At 45.5% G+C, this 16,938-nt stretch overlaps 2 protein-coding genes across 2 annotated transcripts; both read left to right on the top strand.

Annotated features, from left to right (window-relative positions):
- Nucleotides 1-5,141: 5,141 nt before the first annotated feature.
- On the top strand, nt 5,142-7,456 carry LOC113104786 (glycine-rich cell wall structural protein 1.8-like; the record flags this gene model as incomplete). Its single annotated transcript, XM_026266135.1, has 4 exons — nt 5,142-5,804; nt 6,014-6,127; nt 6,414-6,545; nt 6,738-7,456. Coding segments are annotated over exons 1-4 (1,059 nt in total), but the record flags the coding sequence as incomplete, so codon positions are not given.
- Nucleotides 7,457-13,562: 6,106 nt separating this feature from the next.
- On the top strand, nt 13,563-16,060 carry LOC113104785 (fibroin heavy chain-like; the record flags this gene model as incomplete). The annotated part of the gene is made up of 5 exons (XM_026266134.1): nt 13,563-13,709; nt 13,978-14,121; nt 14,242-14,361; nt 14,512-15,165; nt 15,981-16,060. Coding segments are annotated over exons 1-5 (1,128 nt in total), but the record flags the coding sequence as incomplete, so codon positions are not given.
- Between the last annotated feature and the right edge of the window lie 878 nt (nt 16,061-16,938).

Below are 16,938 nucleotides of genomic sequence, written 5' to 3'. Positions count from 1 at the left end.
CAAGGCCAGGGTCAGGGCAGGGTCAGGGACAAGGCCAGGGTCAGGGACAAGGCCAGGGAAGCGGACAGGGTGGGACAGGGCCAGGGAAGCGCCAGGGTCAGGGACAGGCCAGGGTCAGGGACAAGGCCAGGGTCAGGGACAGGCCAGGGTCAGGGACAAGGCCAGGGTCAGGGACAGGGCAGGTCAGGGACAAGGCCAGGGTCAGGGACAGGGCCAGGGTCAGGGACAGGCCAGGGACAAGGCCAGGGTCAGGGACAGGGTCAGGGACAAGGCCAGGGTCAGGGACAGGGACAGGGACAAGGCCAGGGTCAGGGACAGGGTCAGGGACAAGGCCAGGGAAGCGGACAGGGTCAGGGACAAGGCCAGGGAAGCGGACAGGGTCAGGGACAAGGCCAGGGAAGCGGACAGGGTCAGGGACAAGGCCAGGGAAGCGGACAGGGTCAGGGACAGGGACAAGGCCAGGGAAGCGGACAGGGTCAGGGACAGGGACAAGGCCAGGGACAAGGCAGGGAAGCGGACAGGGTCAGGGACAGGGCCAAGGCCAGGGACGTCAGGTCAGGACGGGCCAGGGAAGCGTCAGGGACGGGGCCAGGGAAGCGGTCAGGGACAAGGACAGGGTCAGGGACGGGGCCAGGGAAACGGTCAGGGACAAGGTCAGGGATGGGGCCAGGGAAGCGGCCAGGGACAGGGAAGTGGACAGGGTCAGGGACAAGGACAGGGAAGCGGACAGGGTCAGGGACAAGGACAGGGAAGCGGCCAGGGTCAGGGAAGTGGAAGAGGTCAGGGAAGAAGTCAAGAGAATGGTCAGGGATGTGGTCATTGAAGTGGACATGGGACTTTTGCTTAACTCTTACTGGAGATCTTTTCAATTCCGTGTTAATATTATGGCATGGTTTCCCTGTTTGCTCAAACTGTGTTTTGAAAACTTTTCGGTCTGCTCCACCTCAAATAAAGAATTGCTTGATTTGAAGAGTTGGTGTTGTTTATTATTATTTGGCGGTTTCTCACAGTGCTTTTAAGTTCCTCTCCTTGAGACCTGGGTAGGGTTGCACCAGCCATTCGTAAGTTCTTAAATTAGATCATTAAGACCGCAAGGCTTTAGTAACCACTAGCTACTTTGTAACTAAATCTACACATTTGGTTGCACCAGTTGTTCGTAAGGCAGGACGTAGTTTGTAAACTCGCTGCAGAGCAATGTGTAGTTACAGAGGTTTACCCTCATCCAAATGGAAACCTTTTACGTGAGCAGAACTGTTTAAATGCAATAGTTTAATTCTTAAATTTCTAATCACTCTTGTCACTCACATACTAACGGTCAGTGGTGGGCCGTAACGGAGTAGCTTTAATGGTTACTGTACTTAAGTACATTTTTCAAGTATCTGTACTTTACTGGAGTAGTTTTATTTTGAGTAACTTTTACTTCACATTTCAAAGCATAAAACCGATACTTTTTAACTTCACTACATTTCATAAAACATTATCGTTACTCCCTGTAATATATCACGTGCTCCGACACGCAGAAGCGGTGTCTGATTCATCATGAACGAACTGAGTCTCTTCAAAATATACTTTTAAATCGGGATCGCAAATCGCACCAAACGATTCGTTTATGTATTAGAATGATCCGATTGCAGCCTACTGTCTATGGATTGCAGCTGTTCGGGGAGTCGACCATCACTGATGTCAAATGAACCGTTTAGTGCGAGTCTCCAGAAAGTTAAGAACCGGGAGATCTTTGTGAGTTGCGTGTGCGTCTGATGTTGCTAAAAGTAAGTTATTAATGTTGAAATTTAGGATTAATTATTGTAACTGAAAATCATATTTAAGGTCAAAATTGTCAGTTGTTTGGGAACTAAATCCGCTGTAAAAAGTGATCTGTTTAAGCCCACTGAAATGCTCGAGTGCATACGATGCAGACACATCAATCAGCGTCTCTGTTTTAGGAAAAAAAAAAAAAAACCTTAAACTAACACAGATTAAATACAATAACTCGTGCATGTTCAAAATCCTAGCTGCCGTAATATTAACAGTTTTATTAAAATGCTACCATGTCCTATGTGACGTCTGTTTTTATATTGTTTATCAACAGTAATGTTATATTGTTTGGATTAACTAGATGAGTAGACAGACATGAATGTTTATTCATAACCGTACTGAAAATAAGTAAATATTGTTAGCTGATGCTAACTATCTAGCTAACAAGCTTGCTGGTGCTAACTTGAGGTAATTTTTATAAATAATGTCCAAATATTTTTATTCAACAACCTATATATACATAATATATATAAACAACCTATATATATATATATATATATATATATAAATTATATATATATATATATATAGGGAGAAAAGAAAGGATGTGTTGTTCAGAACATGGTAACTACAATAATTATCAAAGAGGGGAAGAGATGCACCCCGTTTGGCCAGGGGTGTTTTTACACCCCAGACAAGATTTGAGAAGGAAAAAATCATTATGAAAATATAATTATATTTTCCTTAAAATGTTCTTCCTAATTTCAGGCCTTATTATCATGTCATAACTGTGATGTTCTGTAAAACAACAAACTTTAAAATACTTTTTTCTTACTGGTGAAAATCAGATGGTCATCTCTGTTTTCTCTCAGGGACATCACAGTGTAAGCTTCACAGTGAACATTACTCTCAGCGTAGTCCATATCAACAACAAAAATATATCTTGACTCCATATAGTGGTTATTTGGGAAAAATCCTAGATATTTTGAGCAGTAGGATTATTAAAAAAATATATGTTCTAATTTAAAATTTAATTAAGTAGCCTATATCAAATTGCAAACATCTATGTTTCAGTACTTTTTTACTTAAGTACATAAAAAATTGAGTACTTTTGTACTTTCACTTGAGTAAAATTGAAAAAGGAGTACTTTTACTTTTACTAGAGTAATATTTTACTATACGCATCTGTACTTTTACTCAAGTACTTGATTTGTGTACTTCGTCCACCACTGCTAACGGTAAAAATTAAAAGTTTCATTTAAAACTATACACAAATAAGCTGTTTGTATGTAAATGGCATTCAGAAACCGCAAGACGACTCAAACACTGAAAGAAACCTAAATGCCTTTTTCATCTGAAGAGTCCAACATGAAGCACACAGAGGCTTGCTGTAGATGTTGTGTTGAAGAGGTGTTAAAGGGGATTTTTCTTTTTACTTCTGCAAAACTACGATTGGAATGAATAATGGACTTCTGTTAGCGAATTGCACTGAGAAATATATGATCCTGTGACAGACGGTCAACAGCAAAAAAATATCCACCATTTTGATTAGTTTGATTTGCGTCACGCGGGTTCCACCTACTGGTCAAAACGGTGTAATGCAACAATCCTAACGAGACCTTTAACAAAACAGCAAGTATTTTCATAACACTGTAATGTTTTCAGTATAATTTAAACATCACGTGAAACATTAGGGTCTTTGCTATTCAGACCATTTACTTTTATGAAATATTGCAGTTCGTTCTTCTTTTCAGTTATCTGGTTATGGATTACAAGTTAATCAGTCCTGTGCTGCGGGTCAATGTTTAATGGTCGTTAGGTTGTGCTACAGACACATCAGTGCCTCACACAGGTTTAGTAAAGATAAACAACTCAATAAAACACATCTGACTGAGAGAGCGTTTGTGTGTGTGTGTAGTCTGGAAGGAGTGAAACTTATTTACATTTGACCTGTTAGCCAGCACCCCCCATTATGGGACTCACAGCTGAAAGTGCTCTACCAAATTTATAATTGTAACAGTTTCCTACTTCTGTGTGTTACAAACATAATTTTGGTGTCTTTAGAAAGAAGACCATTTGGGCTTTACTTTTTATCAACCAGATTTGATAATGCTCAAAAGTTATAGACACTGAAGTGCCTTGAATTTTTTTTACCACACTTAAATATTTTTTTATTTGATATAAAAATACATGAAATGAGTCCTGGAGCAATCTAGAAAAGTAATGGGTTGAAAGCCACATGTCTCATGAGTTTCTATTTCAAATCTGAATAAAATATAATCAAAAATGAGACTCCTGCTAATATTTTTCTGAGACTATGTCTACACCCCCATCACCCCCCTCACCCCCCAAATATAAGAAAATATATATTTCCCAATAGTATTGAAGGCTTCTACAAACTATTTAGTCAGTAAACATACCACTGCATGTTTTTTTTTTCATTTATAAAACGCTAGACAGAAACTTAGACGTCATATAAATGATTTATTTGCGCACTAGAAAAATACAATAAGAATAATTTGAGTAAGAAAAATAAGAATAATAAGAAAAAAAAGATTTAACTTTGCCAATTACAGAACATCCTGAGATTGCTAGAAATGCAGCATTAACAATGAATCACGATGCAAATAAGTGCTGATGTGCTGATGGCCACTTATACAGATGGTAATAACACAAATGTGCCAAAGTAAATAATCCACTCCCTCTATTCATATAGACGCGTTCACTTTGATAGCCGTGATCATACAGTAATAGCGAGCTGATTTGGGCTGATTTGCACTCAAACAGATGGTAATCATTCAGATACATTCACATTCAACATAAAACACACTCTCACATATATAAAAACTGTTGAAAAATGAAACAAACATAGAAAAAGGTGATCGCTATAAGTTCCGCCTCCATCAGCTGACAGGTGCGTCAGAGCGCGTCACTAGGGAGCGCCAAATTCAAATAAACTATCTTTTGCCTATTTTTCATTCATTCTTTTTTCCGGTGGATTGTCTCATTCTGTTTGTGACACTGTACGCTGAAAAACCATGCCGTGTTTTTACTAACAAGATGCAGTTTCCGACACGTGAGTAATTCCATAATGGACACAAACAGTTCTGTCGCTGAAGAAGTGAAACGTAAACATAGGAATTATGATCCATATTACAACGTTATTGCTTCGTTGGACTAAACGTGCTTCATGAGATGTCGTTCAATGGACCCTTACCTTTCTAACTAAACCGGGATTTACAGCTGTGGATGTGTTTATGACTCGTTATTACGACGGATCTGGTATGTACAGCGTTTCCATTGCTCATGTTTGTATGTGTACTGCTTACACAAATGTAGCAAATACAGTCTTTATAAGCTTTCCATTGAAAAACAGCGATCTGTCGTCGATGCTTGAGGTTTAGATCTTTATAATGATACATAGTTTGTACTATTCATAAACACTGACACGTGCGAGTTGAGAGGCTTTGAGATCGAGGGCGAGGTGCAGGCTAAGAGGTTAAAGAACTAACATCATATTCATAACAGTTACAGCTGCTTTTAACATCTGTCCCCGTTTAGAGAATTTGGAGTAAGTATTAACACCGTGAACTTATTAATATATGTGTTGATATTTTTACGGTATCACAACATGACTGCTGTACCACCTGTAATCCTCTCGTAATTAGGCTACCTTAATTATTATGACATGGCTTGAATGCAGCATTCAGCTCATCCAACCCCAATCAAACACACCTGAACAAGCTAATTAAGGCCTTCCAGACTACTGGAAAGCTACAGGCAGGTGAGATTGATCAACGTTGGAATTGTTCTCCTTGGATATTTAAAAAACCCATTTTACACAGAGGTTGCTACTGCAGCAACACGTGTTGGTTTAGCTTTGTGTGCTTCTTCTGATGCACAAATTCAGGGGCCTTTTCCAGCAGAGTTTGTTGTGAGATCACAGGTCGGGAGGATGACCGCTCGAGTGGATTTCTCATTGATTGCTGCTTTGTGGTATCTTTTTGGATACTTGAGCATAACTCATGCTATTCAAAGACAAAACACAGGTGACAAGATCTGTTGACTTCATTACACAACCTGAAGAAAAGCAGAAACAAGTGGCTCAGTCTTTGAGAGTAATTAACAGTTTAGGAATGTGTAGGTTTTAAAAGTCTTGATCTGAACAGACATGTAGAATCTGTATTTAAAGCCCTGATTCACAAATGCTTAAGCCACACTCTCTGGCCTCTGAAAATGATCCTCTTCAATCCTCTAGTGGATGGTTTTTGTCCGGCGACGCTGACGTTCGTGCCGGCCCGTCGAGGATGTTCTTCTGATGAAGACTGCCCTGGAGGACACAAATGCTGTCGATTTGACTGTGGGCCTGTTTGTGTGCTGCCTGTTTTCAGTGAGTTTCAGTTAGTGGCTGCTAAGGGTCTTAAAACAAAACGCACAAGTAACACATTGAATTCAATGTTGGTTTGAAGCAGAAATTTTGCCTTGTTCTCGTCTGAAGTAGGTTTTAAATTCATCACTTAGGGTAGTTTAATGCACAGGATGACTTCACAAAAGAGGAATAATAGTAGCTTGCTGTTCATGCTTTGAGTGTGTCGTGCTGTATGTTGAAGTGGCTGACTATGTCCAACATCTAAAGCTGACCGTCTGTGTCCACGCAGTGAAGCCGGGTCAGTGTCCCCTACCAGAGATGATTCCACTGTGTGCTGAAAGCTGTTTCCATGATGGCCAGTGTCCTGCCACACAGAAGTGTTGCCCAACCACCGGTGGCTTTGCATGCAGTGAACCACGTGGTCAGGGAAGAGGTCAGATGAGTTGTCAGGGACATGGACCGGTTCATGGACCGGGTCAGGGCCAGGGTAGCGGTCTGGGTCAGGGACAGGGCCAGGGACAAGGACAAGGACAGGGAAGCGGCCAGGGACAAGGACAGGGAAGCGGACAGGGAAGCGGCCAGGGACAAGGACAGGGAAGCGGCCAGGGACAAGGACAGGGAAGCGGCCAGGGACAAGGCCAGGGTCAGGGACAAGGCCAGGGTCAGGGACAAGGCCAGGGTCAGGGACAAGGCCAGGGACAGGGACAAGGCCAGGGACAAGGCCAGGGACAAGGCCAGGGACAAGGCCAGGGACAAGGCCAGGGACAAGGCCAGGGACAGGGCCAGGGACAGGGCCAGGGACAGGGCCAGGGAAGCGGACAGGGTCAGGGACAAGGCCAGGGTCAGGGACAGGGACAAGGCCAGGGAAGCGGACAGGGTCAGGGACAGGGACAAGGCCAGGGAAGCGGTCAGGGACAAGGCCAGGGAAGCGGCCAGGGTCAGGGACAAGGCCAGGGTCAGGGACAGGGACAAGGCCAGGGTCAGGGACAGGGACAAGGCCAGGGAAGCGGACAGGGTCAGGGACAGGGACAAGGTCAGGGACAAGGCCAGGGACAGGGACAAGGCCAGGGAAGCGGCCAGGGTCAGGGTCAGGGACAAGGCCAGGGTCAGGGACAGGGACAAGGCCAGGGAAGCGGACAGGGTCAGGGACAAGGCCAGGGAAGCGGACAGGGTCAGGGACAAGGCCAGGGAAGCGGACAGGGTCAGGGACAAGGTCAGGGACAAGGCCAGGGAAGCGGACAGGGTCAGGGACAAGGCCAGGGAAGCGGCCAGGGTCAGGGACAAGGCCAGGGAAGCGGCCAGGGTCAGGGACAAGGCCAGGGAAGCGGCCAGGGTCAGGGACAAGGCCAGGGTCAGGGACAAGGCCAGGGAAGCGGCCAGGGTCAGGGACAAGGCCAGGGTCAGGGACAAGGCCAGGGAAGCGGCCAGGGTCAGGGACAAGGCCAGGGTCAGGGACAAGGCCAGGGAAGCGGACAGGGCCAGGGACAGGGACAAGGCCAGGGACAGGGACAAGGCCAGGAACAGGGACAAGGCCAGGGACAGGGACAAGGCCAGGGAAGCGGACAGGGTCAGGGTCAGGGACAAGGCCAGGGTCAGGGACAGGGACAAGGCCAGGGAAGCGGACAGGGTCAGGGACAAGGTCAGGGACAAGGCCAGGGAAGCGGACAGGGTCAGGGACAAGGCCAGGGAAGCGGACAGGGTCAGGGACAAGGCCAGGGAAGCGGACAGGGTCAGGGACAAGGCCAGGGAAGCGGACAGGGTCAGGGACAAGGCCAGGGAAGCGGACAGAGTCAGGACAAGGCCAGGGTCAGGGACAAGGCCAGGGAAGCGGACAGGGTCAGGGACAAGGCCAGGGAAGCGGACAGGGTCAGGGACAAGGCCAGGGAAGCGGACAGGGTCAGGGACAAGGCCAGGGAAGCGGACAGGGTCAGGGACAGGGACAAGGCCAGGGAAGCGGACAGGGTCAGGGACAGGGCCAAGGCCAGGGAAGCGGTCAGGGTCAGGGACGGGGCCAGGGAAGCGGTCAGGGACGGGGCCAGGGAAGCGGTCAGGGACAAGGACAGGGTCAGGGACGGGGCCAGGGAAACGGTCAGGGACAAGGTCAGGGATGGGGCCAGGGAAGCGGCCAGGGACAGGGAAGTGGACAGGGTCAGGGACAAGGACAGGGAAGCGGACAGGGTCAGGGACAAGGACAGGGAAGCGGCCAGGGTCAGGGAAGTGGAAGAGGTCAGGGAAGAAGTCAAGAGAATGGTCAGGGATGTGGTCATTGAAGTGGACATGGGACTTTTGCTTAACTCTTACTGGAGATCTTTTCAATTCCGTGTTAATATTATGGCATGGTTTCCCTGTTTGCTCAAACTGTGTTTTGAAAACTTTTCGGTCTGCTCCACCTCAAATAAAGAATTGCTTGATTTGAAGAGTTGGTGTTGTTTATTATTATTTGGCGGTTTCTCACAGTGCTTTTAAGTTCCTCTCCTTGAGACCTGGGTAGGGTTGCACCAGCCATTCGTAAGTTCTTAAATTAGATCATTAAGACCGCAAGGCTTTAGTAACCACTAGCTACTTTGTAACTAAATCTACACATTTGGTTGCACCAGTTGTTCGTAAGGCAGGACGTAGTTTGTAAACTCGCTGCAGAGCAATGTGTAGTTACAGAGGTTTACCCTCATCCAAATGGAAACCTTTTACGTGAGCAGAACTGTTTAAATGCAATAGTTTAATTCTTAAATTTCTAATCACTCTTGTCACTCACATACTAACGGTCAGTGGTGGGCCGTAACGGAGTAGCTTTAATGGGTTACTGTACTTAAGTACATTTTTCAAGTATCTGTACTTTACTGGAGTAGTTTTATTTTGAGTAACTTTTACTTCACATTTCAAAGCATAAAACCGTACTTTTAACTTCACTACATTTCATAAAACATATCGTTACTCCCTGTAATATATCACGTGCTCCGACACGCAGAAGCGGTGTCTGATTCATCATGAACGAACTGAGTCTCTTCAAAATATACTTTTAAATCGGATCGCAAATCGCACCAAACGATTCGTTTATGTATTAGAATGATCCGATTGCAGCCTACTGTCTATGGATTGCAGCTGTTCGGGAGTCGACCACTCACTGATTCAAATGAACCGTTTAGTGCGAGTCTCCAGAAGTAAGAACCGGGAGATCTTGTGAGTGCGTGTGCGTCTGATGTTGCTAAAAGTAAGTTATTAATGTTGAAATTTAGGATTAATTATTGTAACTGAAAATCATATTTAGGTCAAAATTGTCAGTTGTTTGGGAACTAAATCCGCTGTAAAAAGTGATCTGTTTAAGCCCACTGAAATGCTCGAGTGCATACGATGCAGACACATCAATCAGCGTCTCTGTTTTAGGAAAAAAAAAAAAAACCTTAAACTAACACAGATTAAATACAATAACTCGTGCATGTTCAAAATCCTAGCTGCCGTAATATTAACAGTTTTATTAAAATGCTACCATGTCCTATGTGACGTCTGTTTTTATATTGTTTATCAACAGTAATGTTATATTGTTTGGATTAACTAGATGAGTAGACAGACATGAATGTTTATTCATAACCGCACTGAAAATAAGTAAATATTGTTAGCTGATGCTAACTATCTAGCTAACAAGCTTGCTGGTGCTAACTTGAGGTAATTTTTATAAATAATGTCCAAATATTTTTATTCAACAACCTATATATACATATATATATAAACAACCTATATATATATATATATATATATATATATATATATATATATATATATATATAGGGAGAAAAGAAAGGATGTGTTGTTCAGAACATGGTAACTACAATAATTATCAAAGAGGGGAAGAGATGCACCCCGTTTGGCCAGGGGTGTTTTTACACCCCAGACAAGATTTGAGAAGGAAAAAATCATTATGAAAATATAATTATATTTTCCTTAAAATGTTCTTCCTAATTTCAGGCCTTATTATCATGTCATAACTGTGATGTTCTGTAAAACAACAAACTTTAAAATACTTTTTTCTTACTGGTGAAAATCAGATGGTCATCTCTGTTTTCTCTCAGGGACATCACAGTGTAAGCTTCACAGTGAACATTACTCTCAGCGTAGTCCATATCAACAACAAAAATATATCTTGACTCCATATAGTGGTTATTTGGGAAAAAATCCTAGATATTTTGAGCAGTAGGATTATTAAAAAAATATATGTTCTAATTTAAAATTTAATTAAGTAGCCTATATCAAATTGCAAACATCTATGTTTCAGTACTTTTTTACTTAAGTACATAAAAAATTGAGTACTTTTGTACTTTCACTTGAGTAAAATTGAAAAAGGAGTACTTTTACTTTTACTAGAGTAATATTTTACTATACGCATCTGTACTTTTACTCAAGTACTTGATTTGTGTACTTCGTCCACCACTGCTAACGGTAAAAATTAAAAGTTTCATTTAAAACTATACACAAATAAGCTGTTTGTATGTAAATGGCATTCAGAAACCGCAAGACGACTCAAACACTGAAAGAAACCTAAATGCCTTTTTCATCTGAAGAGTCCAACATGAAGCACACAGAGGCTTGCTGTAGATGTTGTGTTGAAGAGGTGTTAAAGGGGATTTTTCTTTTTACTTCTGCAAAACTACGATTGGAATGAATAATGGACTTCTGTTAGCGAATTGCACTGAGAAATATATGATCCTGTGACAGACGGTCAACAGCAAAAAAATATCCACCATTTTGATTAGTTTGATTTGCGTCACGCGGGTTCCACCTACTGGTCAAAACGGTGTAATGCAACAATCCTAACGAGACCTTTAACAAAACAGCAAGTATTTTCATAACACTGTAATGTTTTCAGTATAATTTAAACATCACGTGAAACATTAGGGTCTTTGCTATTCAGACCATTTACTTTTATGAAATATTGCAGTTCGTTCTTCTTTTCAGTTATCTGGTTATGGATTACAAGTTAATCAGTCCTGTGCTGCGGGTCAATGTTTAATGGTCGTTAGGTTGTGCTACAGACACATCAGTGCCTCACACAGGTTTAGTAAAGATAAACAACTCAATAAAACACATCTGACTGAGAGAGCGTTTGTGTGTGTGTGTAGTCTGGAAGGAGTGAAACTTATTTACATTTGACCTGTTAGCCAGCACCCCCCATTATGGGACTCACAGCTGAAAGTGCTCTACCAAATTTATAATTGTAACAGTTTCCTACTTCTGTGTGTTACAAACATAATTTTGGTGTCTTTAGAAAGAAGACCATTTGGGCTTTACTTTTTATCAACCAGATTTGATAATGCTCAAAAGTTATAGACACTGAAGTGCCTTGAATTTTTTTTACCACACTTAAATATTTTTTTATTTGATATAAAAATACATGAAATGAGTCCTGGAGCAATCTAGAAAAGTAATGGGTTGAAAGCCACATGTCTCATGAGTTTCTATTTCAAATCTGAATAAAATATAATCAAAAATGAGACTCCTGCTAATATTTTTCTGAGACTATGTCTACACCCCCATCACCCCCCTCACCCCCCAAATATAAGAAAATATATATTTCCCAATAGTATTGAAGGCTTCTACAAACTATTTAGTCAGTAAACATACCACTGCATGTTTTTTTTTTTCATTTATAAAACGCTAGACAGAAACTTAGACGTCATATAAATGATTTATTTGCGCACTAGAAAAATACAATAAGAATAATTTGAGTAAGAAAAATAAGAATAATAAGAAAAAAAAGATTTAACTTTGCCAATTACAGAACATCCTGAGATTGCTAGAAATGCAGCATTAACAATGAATCACGATGCAAATAAGTGCTGATGTGCTGATGGCCACTTATACAGATGGTAATAACACAAATGTGCCAAAGTAAATAATCCACTCCCTCTATTCATATAGACGCGTTCACTTTGATAGCCGTGATCATACAGTAATAGCGAGCTGATTTGGGCTGATTTGCACTCAAACAGATGGTAATCATTCAGATACATTCACATTCAACATAAAACACACTCTCACATATATAAAAACTGTTGAAAAATGAAACAAACATAGAAAAAGGTGATCGCTATAAGTTCCGCCTCCATCAGCTGACAGGTGCGTCAGAGCGCGTCACTAGGGAGCGCCAAATTCAAATAAACTATCTTTTGCCTATTTTTCATTCATTCTTTTTTCCGGTGGATTGTCTCATTCTGTTTGTGACACTGTACGCTGAAAAACCATGCCGTGTTTTTACTAACAAGATGCAGTTTCCGACACGTGAGTAATTCCATAATGGACACAAACAGTTCTGTCGCTGAAGAAGTGAAACGTAAACATAGGAACTATGATCCATATTACAACGTTATTGCTTCGTTGGACTAAACGTGCTTCATGAGATGTCGTTCAATGGACCCTTACCTTTCTAACTAAACCGGGATTTACAGCTGTGGATGTGTTTATGACTCGTTATTACGACGGATCTGGTATGTACAGCGTTTCCATTGCTCATGTTTGTATGTGTACTGCTTACACAAATGTAGCAAATACAGTCTTTATAAGCTTTCCATTGAAAAACAGCGATCTGTCGTCGATGCTTGAGGTTTAGATCTTTATAATGATACATAGTTTGTACTATTCATAAACACTGACACGTGCGAGTTGAGAGGCTTTGAGATCGAGGGCGAGGTGCAGGCTAAGAGGTTAAAGAACTAACATCATATTCATAACAGTTACAGCTGCTTTTAACATCTGTCCCCGTTTAGAGAATTTGGAGTAAGTATTAACACCGTGAACTTATTAATATATGTGTTGATATTTTTACGGTATCACAACATGACTGCTGTACCACCTGTAATCCTCTCGTAATTAGGCTACCTTAATTATTATGACATGGCTTGAATGCAGCATTCAGCTCATCCAACCCCAATCAAACACACCTGAACAAGCTAATTAAGGCCTTCCAGACTACTGGAAAGCTACAGGCAGGTGAGATTGATCAACGTTGGAATTGTTCTCCTTGGATATTTAAAAAACCCATTTTACACAGAGGTTGCTACTGCAGCAACACGTGTTGGTTTAGATTTGTGTGCTTCTTCTGATGCACAAATTCAGGGGCCTTTTCCAGCAGAGTTTGTTGTGAGATCACAGGTCGGGAGGATGACCGCTCGAGTGGATTTCTCATTGATTGCTGCTTTGTGGTATCTTTTTGGATACTTGAGCATAACTCATGCTATTCAAAGACAAAACACAGGTGACAAGATCTGTTGACTTCATTACACAACCTGAAGAAAAGCAGAAACAAGTGGCTCAGTCTTTGAGAGTAATTAACAGTTTAGGAATGTGTAGGTTTTAAAAGTCTTGATCTGAACAGACATGTAGAATCTGTATTTAAAGCCCTGATTCACAAATGCTTAAGCCACACTCTCTGGCCTCTGAAAATGATCCTCTTCAATCCTCTAGTGGATGGGTTTTTGTCCGGCGACGCTGACGTTCGTGCCGGCCCGTCGAGGATGTTCTTCTGATGAAGACTGCCCTGGAGGACACAAATGCTGTCGATTTGACTGTGGGCCTGTTTGTGTGCTGCCTGTTTTCAGTGAGTTTCAGTTAGTGGCTGCTAAGGGTCTTAAAACAAAACGCACAAGTAACACATTGAATTCAATGTTGGTTTGAAGCAGAAATTTTGCCTTGTTCTCGTCTGAAGTAGGTTTTAAATTCATCACTTAGGGTAGTTTAATGCACAGGATGACTTCACAAAAGAGGAATAATAGTAGCTTGCTGTTCATGCTTTGAGTGTGTCGTGCTGTATGTTGAAGTGGCTGACTATGTCCAACATCTAAAGCTGACCGTCTGTGTCCACGCAGTGAAGCCGGGTCAGTGTCCCCTACCAGAGATGATTCCACTGTGTGCTGAAAGCTGTTTCCATGATGGCCAGTGTCCTGCCACACAGAAGTGTTGCCCAACCACCGGTGGCTTTGCATGCAGTGAACCACGTGGTCAGGGAAGAGGTCAGATGAGTTGTCAGGGACATGGACCGGTTCATGGACCGGGTCAGGGCCAGGGTAGCGGTCTGGGTCAGGGACAGGGCCAGGGACAAGGACAAGGACAGGGAAGCGGCCAGGGACAAGGACAGGGAAGCGGCCAGGGACAAGGACAGGGAAGCGGCCAGGGACAAGGACAGGGAAGCGGCCAGGGAAGCGGTCAGGGACAAGGCCAGGGTCAGGGACAAGGCCAGGGACAGGGAAGCGGTCAGGGACAAGGCCAGGGAAGCGGCCAGGGTCAGGGACAAGGCCAGGGACAAGGCCAGGGACAAGGCCAGGGACAAGGCCAGGGACAAGGCCAGGGACAAGGCCAGGGACAAGGCCAGGGACAAGGCCAGGGACAAGGCCAGGGACAAGGCCAGGGAAGCGGTCAGGGAAGCGGTCAGGGACAAGGCTGGGGAAGCGGTCAGGGACAAGGCCAGGGAAGTGGCCAGGGTCAGGGACAGGGCCAGGGTCAGGGACAAGGCCAGGGTCAGGGACAGGGACAAGGCCAGGGAAGCGGACAGGGTCAGGGACAAGGCCAGGGTCAGGGACAGGGACAAGGCCAGGGAAGCGGACAGGGTCAGGGACAGGGACAAGGCCAGGGAAGCGGTCAGGGACAAGGCCAGGGAAGCGGCCAGGGTCAGGGACAAGGCCAGGGTCAGGGACAAGGCCAGGGTCAGGGACAGGGACAAGGCCAGGGAAGCGGACAGGGTCAGGGACAGGGACAAGGTCAGGGACAAGGCCAGGGACAGGGACAAGGCCAGGGAAGCGGACAGGGTCAGGGACAAGGCCAGGGTCAGGGACAGGGACAGGGACAAGGCCAGGGAAGCGGACAGGGTCAGGGACAAGGCCAGGGAAGCGGTCAGGGACAAGGCCAGGGAAGCGGACAGGGTCAGGGACAAGGCCAGGGAAGCGGCCAGGGTCAGGGACAAGGCCAGGGAAGCGGCCAGGGTCAGGGACAAGGCCAGGGAAGCGGCCAGGGTCAGGGACAAGGCCAGGGTCAGGGACAAGGCCAGGGAAGCGGCCAGGGTCAGGGACAAGGCCAGGGCCAGGGACAGGGACAAGGCCAGGGACAGGGACAGGGCCAGGGACAGGGACAAGGCCAGGGACAGGGACAAGGCCAGGGACAGGGACAAGGCCAGGGACAGGGACAAGGCCAGGGAAGCGGACAGGGTCAGGGTCAGGGACAAGGCCAGGGTCAGGGACAGGGACAAGGACAAGGCCAGGGAAGCGGACAGGGTCAGGGACAAGGCCAGGGAAGCGGACAGGGTCAGGGACAGGGTCAGGGACAAGGCCAGGGGGAAAGGCGGACAGGGTCAGGGACAAGGCCAGGGAAGCGGACAGGGTCAGGGACAAGGCCAGGGAAGCGGACAGGGTCAGGAAGCCAGGGAGCGGCCAGGGTCAGGGACAAGGCCAGGGAAGCGGCCAGGGCCAGGGTCAGGGACAAGGCCAGGGCCAGGGACAAGGCCAGGGCCAGGGCCAGGGACAAGGCCAGGGCCAGGGACAAGGCCAGGGTCAGGGACAAGGCCAGGGAAGCGGACAGGGTCAGGGACAGGGCCAGGGAAGCGGCCAGGGTCAGGGACAGGGACAAGGTTAGGGACAAGGCCAGGGTCAGGGACAAGGCCAGGGCCAGGGACAAGGCCAGGGACAGGGACAGGGACAAGGCCAGGGTCAGGGACAGGGACAGGGACAAGGCCAGGGTCAGGGACAGGGTCAGGGACAAGGCCAGGGTCAGGGACAGGGTCAGGGACAAGGCCAGGGTCAGGGACAGGGCCAGGGACAAGGCCAGGGTCAGGGACAGGGTCAGGGACAAGGCCAGGGAAGCGGACAGGGTCAGGGACAAGGCCAGGGAAGCGGACAGGGTCAGGGACAGGGCCAAGGCCAGGGAAGCGGTCAGGGTCAGGGACAGGGCCAGGGAAGCGGACAGGGTCAGGGTCAGGGACGGGGCCAGGGAAGCGGTCAGGGACAAGGACAGGGTCAGGGACGGGGCCAGGGAAACGGTCAGGGACAAGGTCAGGGATGGGGCCAGGGAAGCGGCCAGGGACAGGGAAGTGGACAGGGTCAGGGACAAGGACAGGGAAGCGGACAGGGTCAGGGACAAGGACAGGGAAGCGGCCAGGGTCAGGGAAGTGGAAGAGGTCAGGGAAGAAGTCAAGAGAATGGTCAGGGATGTGGTCCTTGAAGTGGACATGGGACTTTTGCTTAACTCTTACTGGAGATCTTTTCAATTCCGTGTTAATATTATGGCATGGTTTCCCTGTTTGCTCAAACTGTGTTTTGAAAACTTTTCGGTCTGCTCCACCTCAAATAAAGAATTGCTTGATTTGAAGAGTTGGTGTTGTTTATTATTATTTGGCGGTTTCTCACAGTGCTTTTAAGTTCCTCTCCTTGAGACCTGGGTAGGGTTGCACCAGCCATTCGTAAGTTCTTAAATTAGATCATTAAGACCGCAAGGCTTTAGTAACCACTAGCTACTTTGTAACTAAATCTACACATTTGGTTGCACCAGTTGTTCGTAAGGCAGGACGTAGTTTGTAAACTCGCTGCAGAGCAATGTGTAGTTACAGAGGTTTACCCTCATCCAAATGGAAACCTTTTACGTGAGCAGAACTGTTTAAATGCAATAGTTTAATTCTTAAATTTCTAATCACTCTTGTCACTCACATACTAACGGTCAGTGGTGGGCCGTAACGGAGTAGCTTTAATGTGTTACTGTACTTAAGTACATTTTTCAAGTATCTGTACTTTACTGGAGTAGTTTTATTTTGAGTAACTTTTACTTCACATTTCAAAGCATAAAAC

The sequence above is a fragment of the Carassius auratus genome, unplaced genomic scaffold, assembly GCF_003368295.1.
Source record: "Carassius auratus strain Wakin unplaced genomic scaffold, ASM336829v1 scaf_tig00218142, whole genome shotgun sequence".
Lineage (NCBI taxonomy): Eukaryota > Metazoa > Chordata > Actinopteri > Cypriniformes > Cyprinidae > Carassius > Carassius auratus.
The sequence above is the reverse complement of the archived record's forward strand: the minus strand, read 5'-3'. Positions and strand labels throughout refer to the sequence as shown.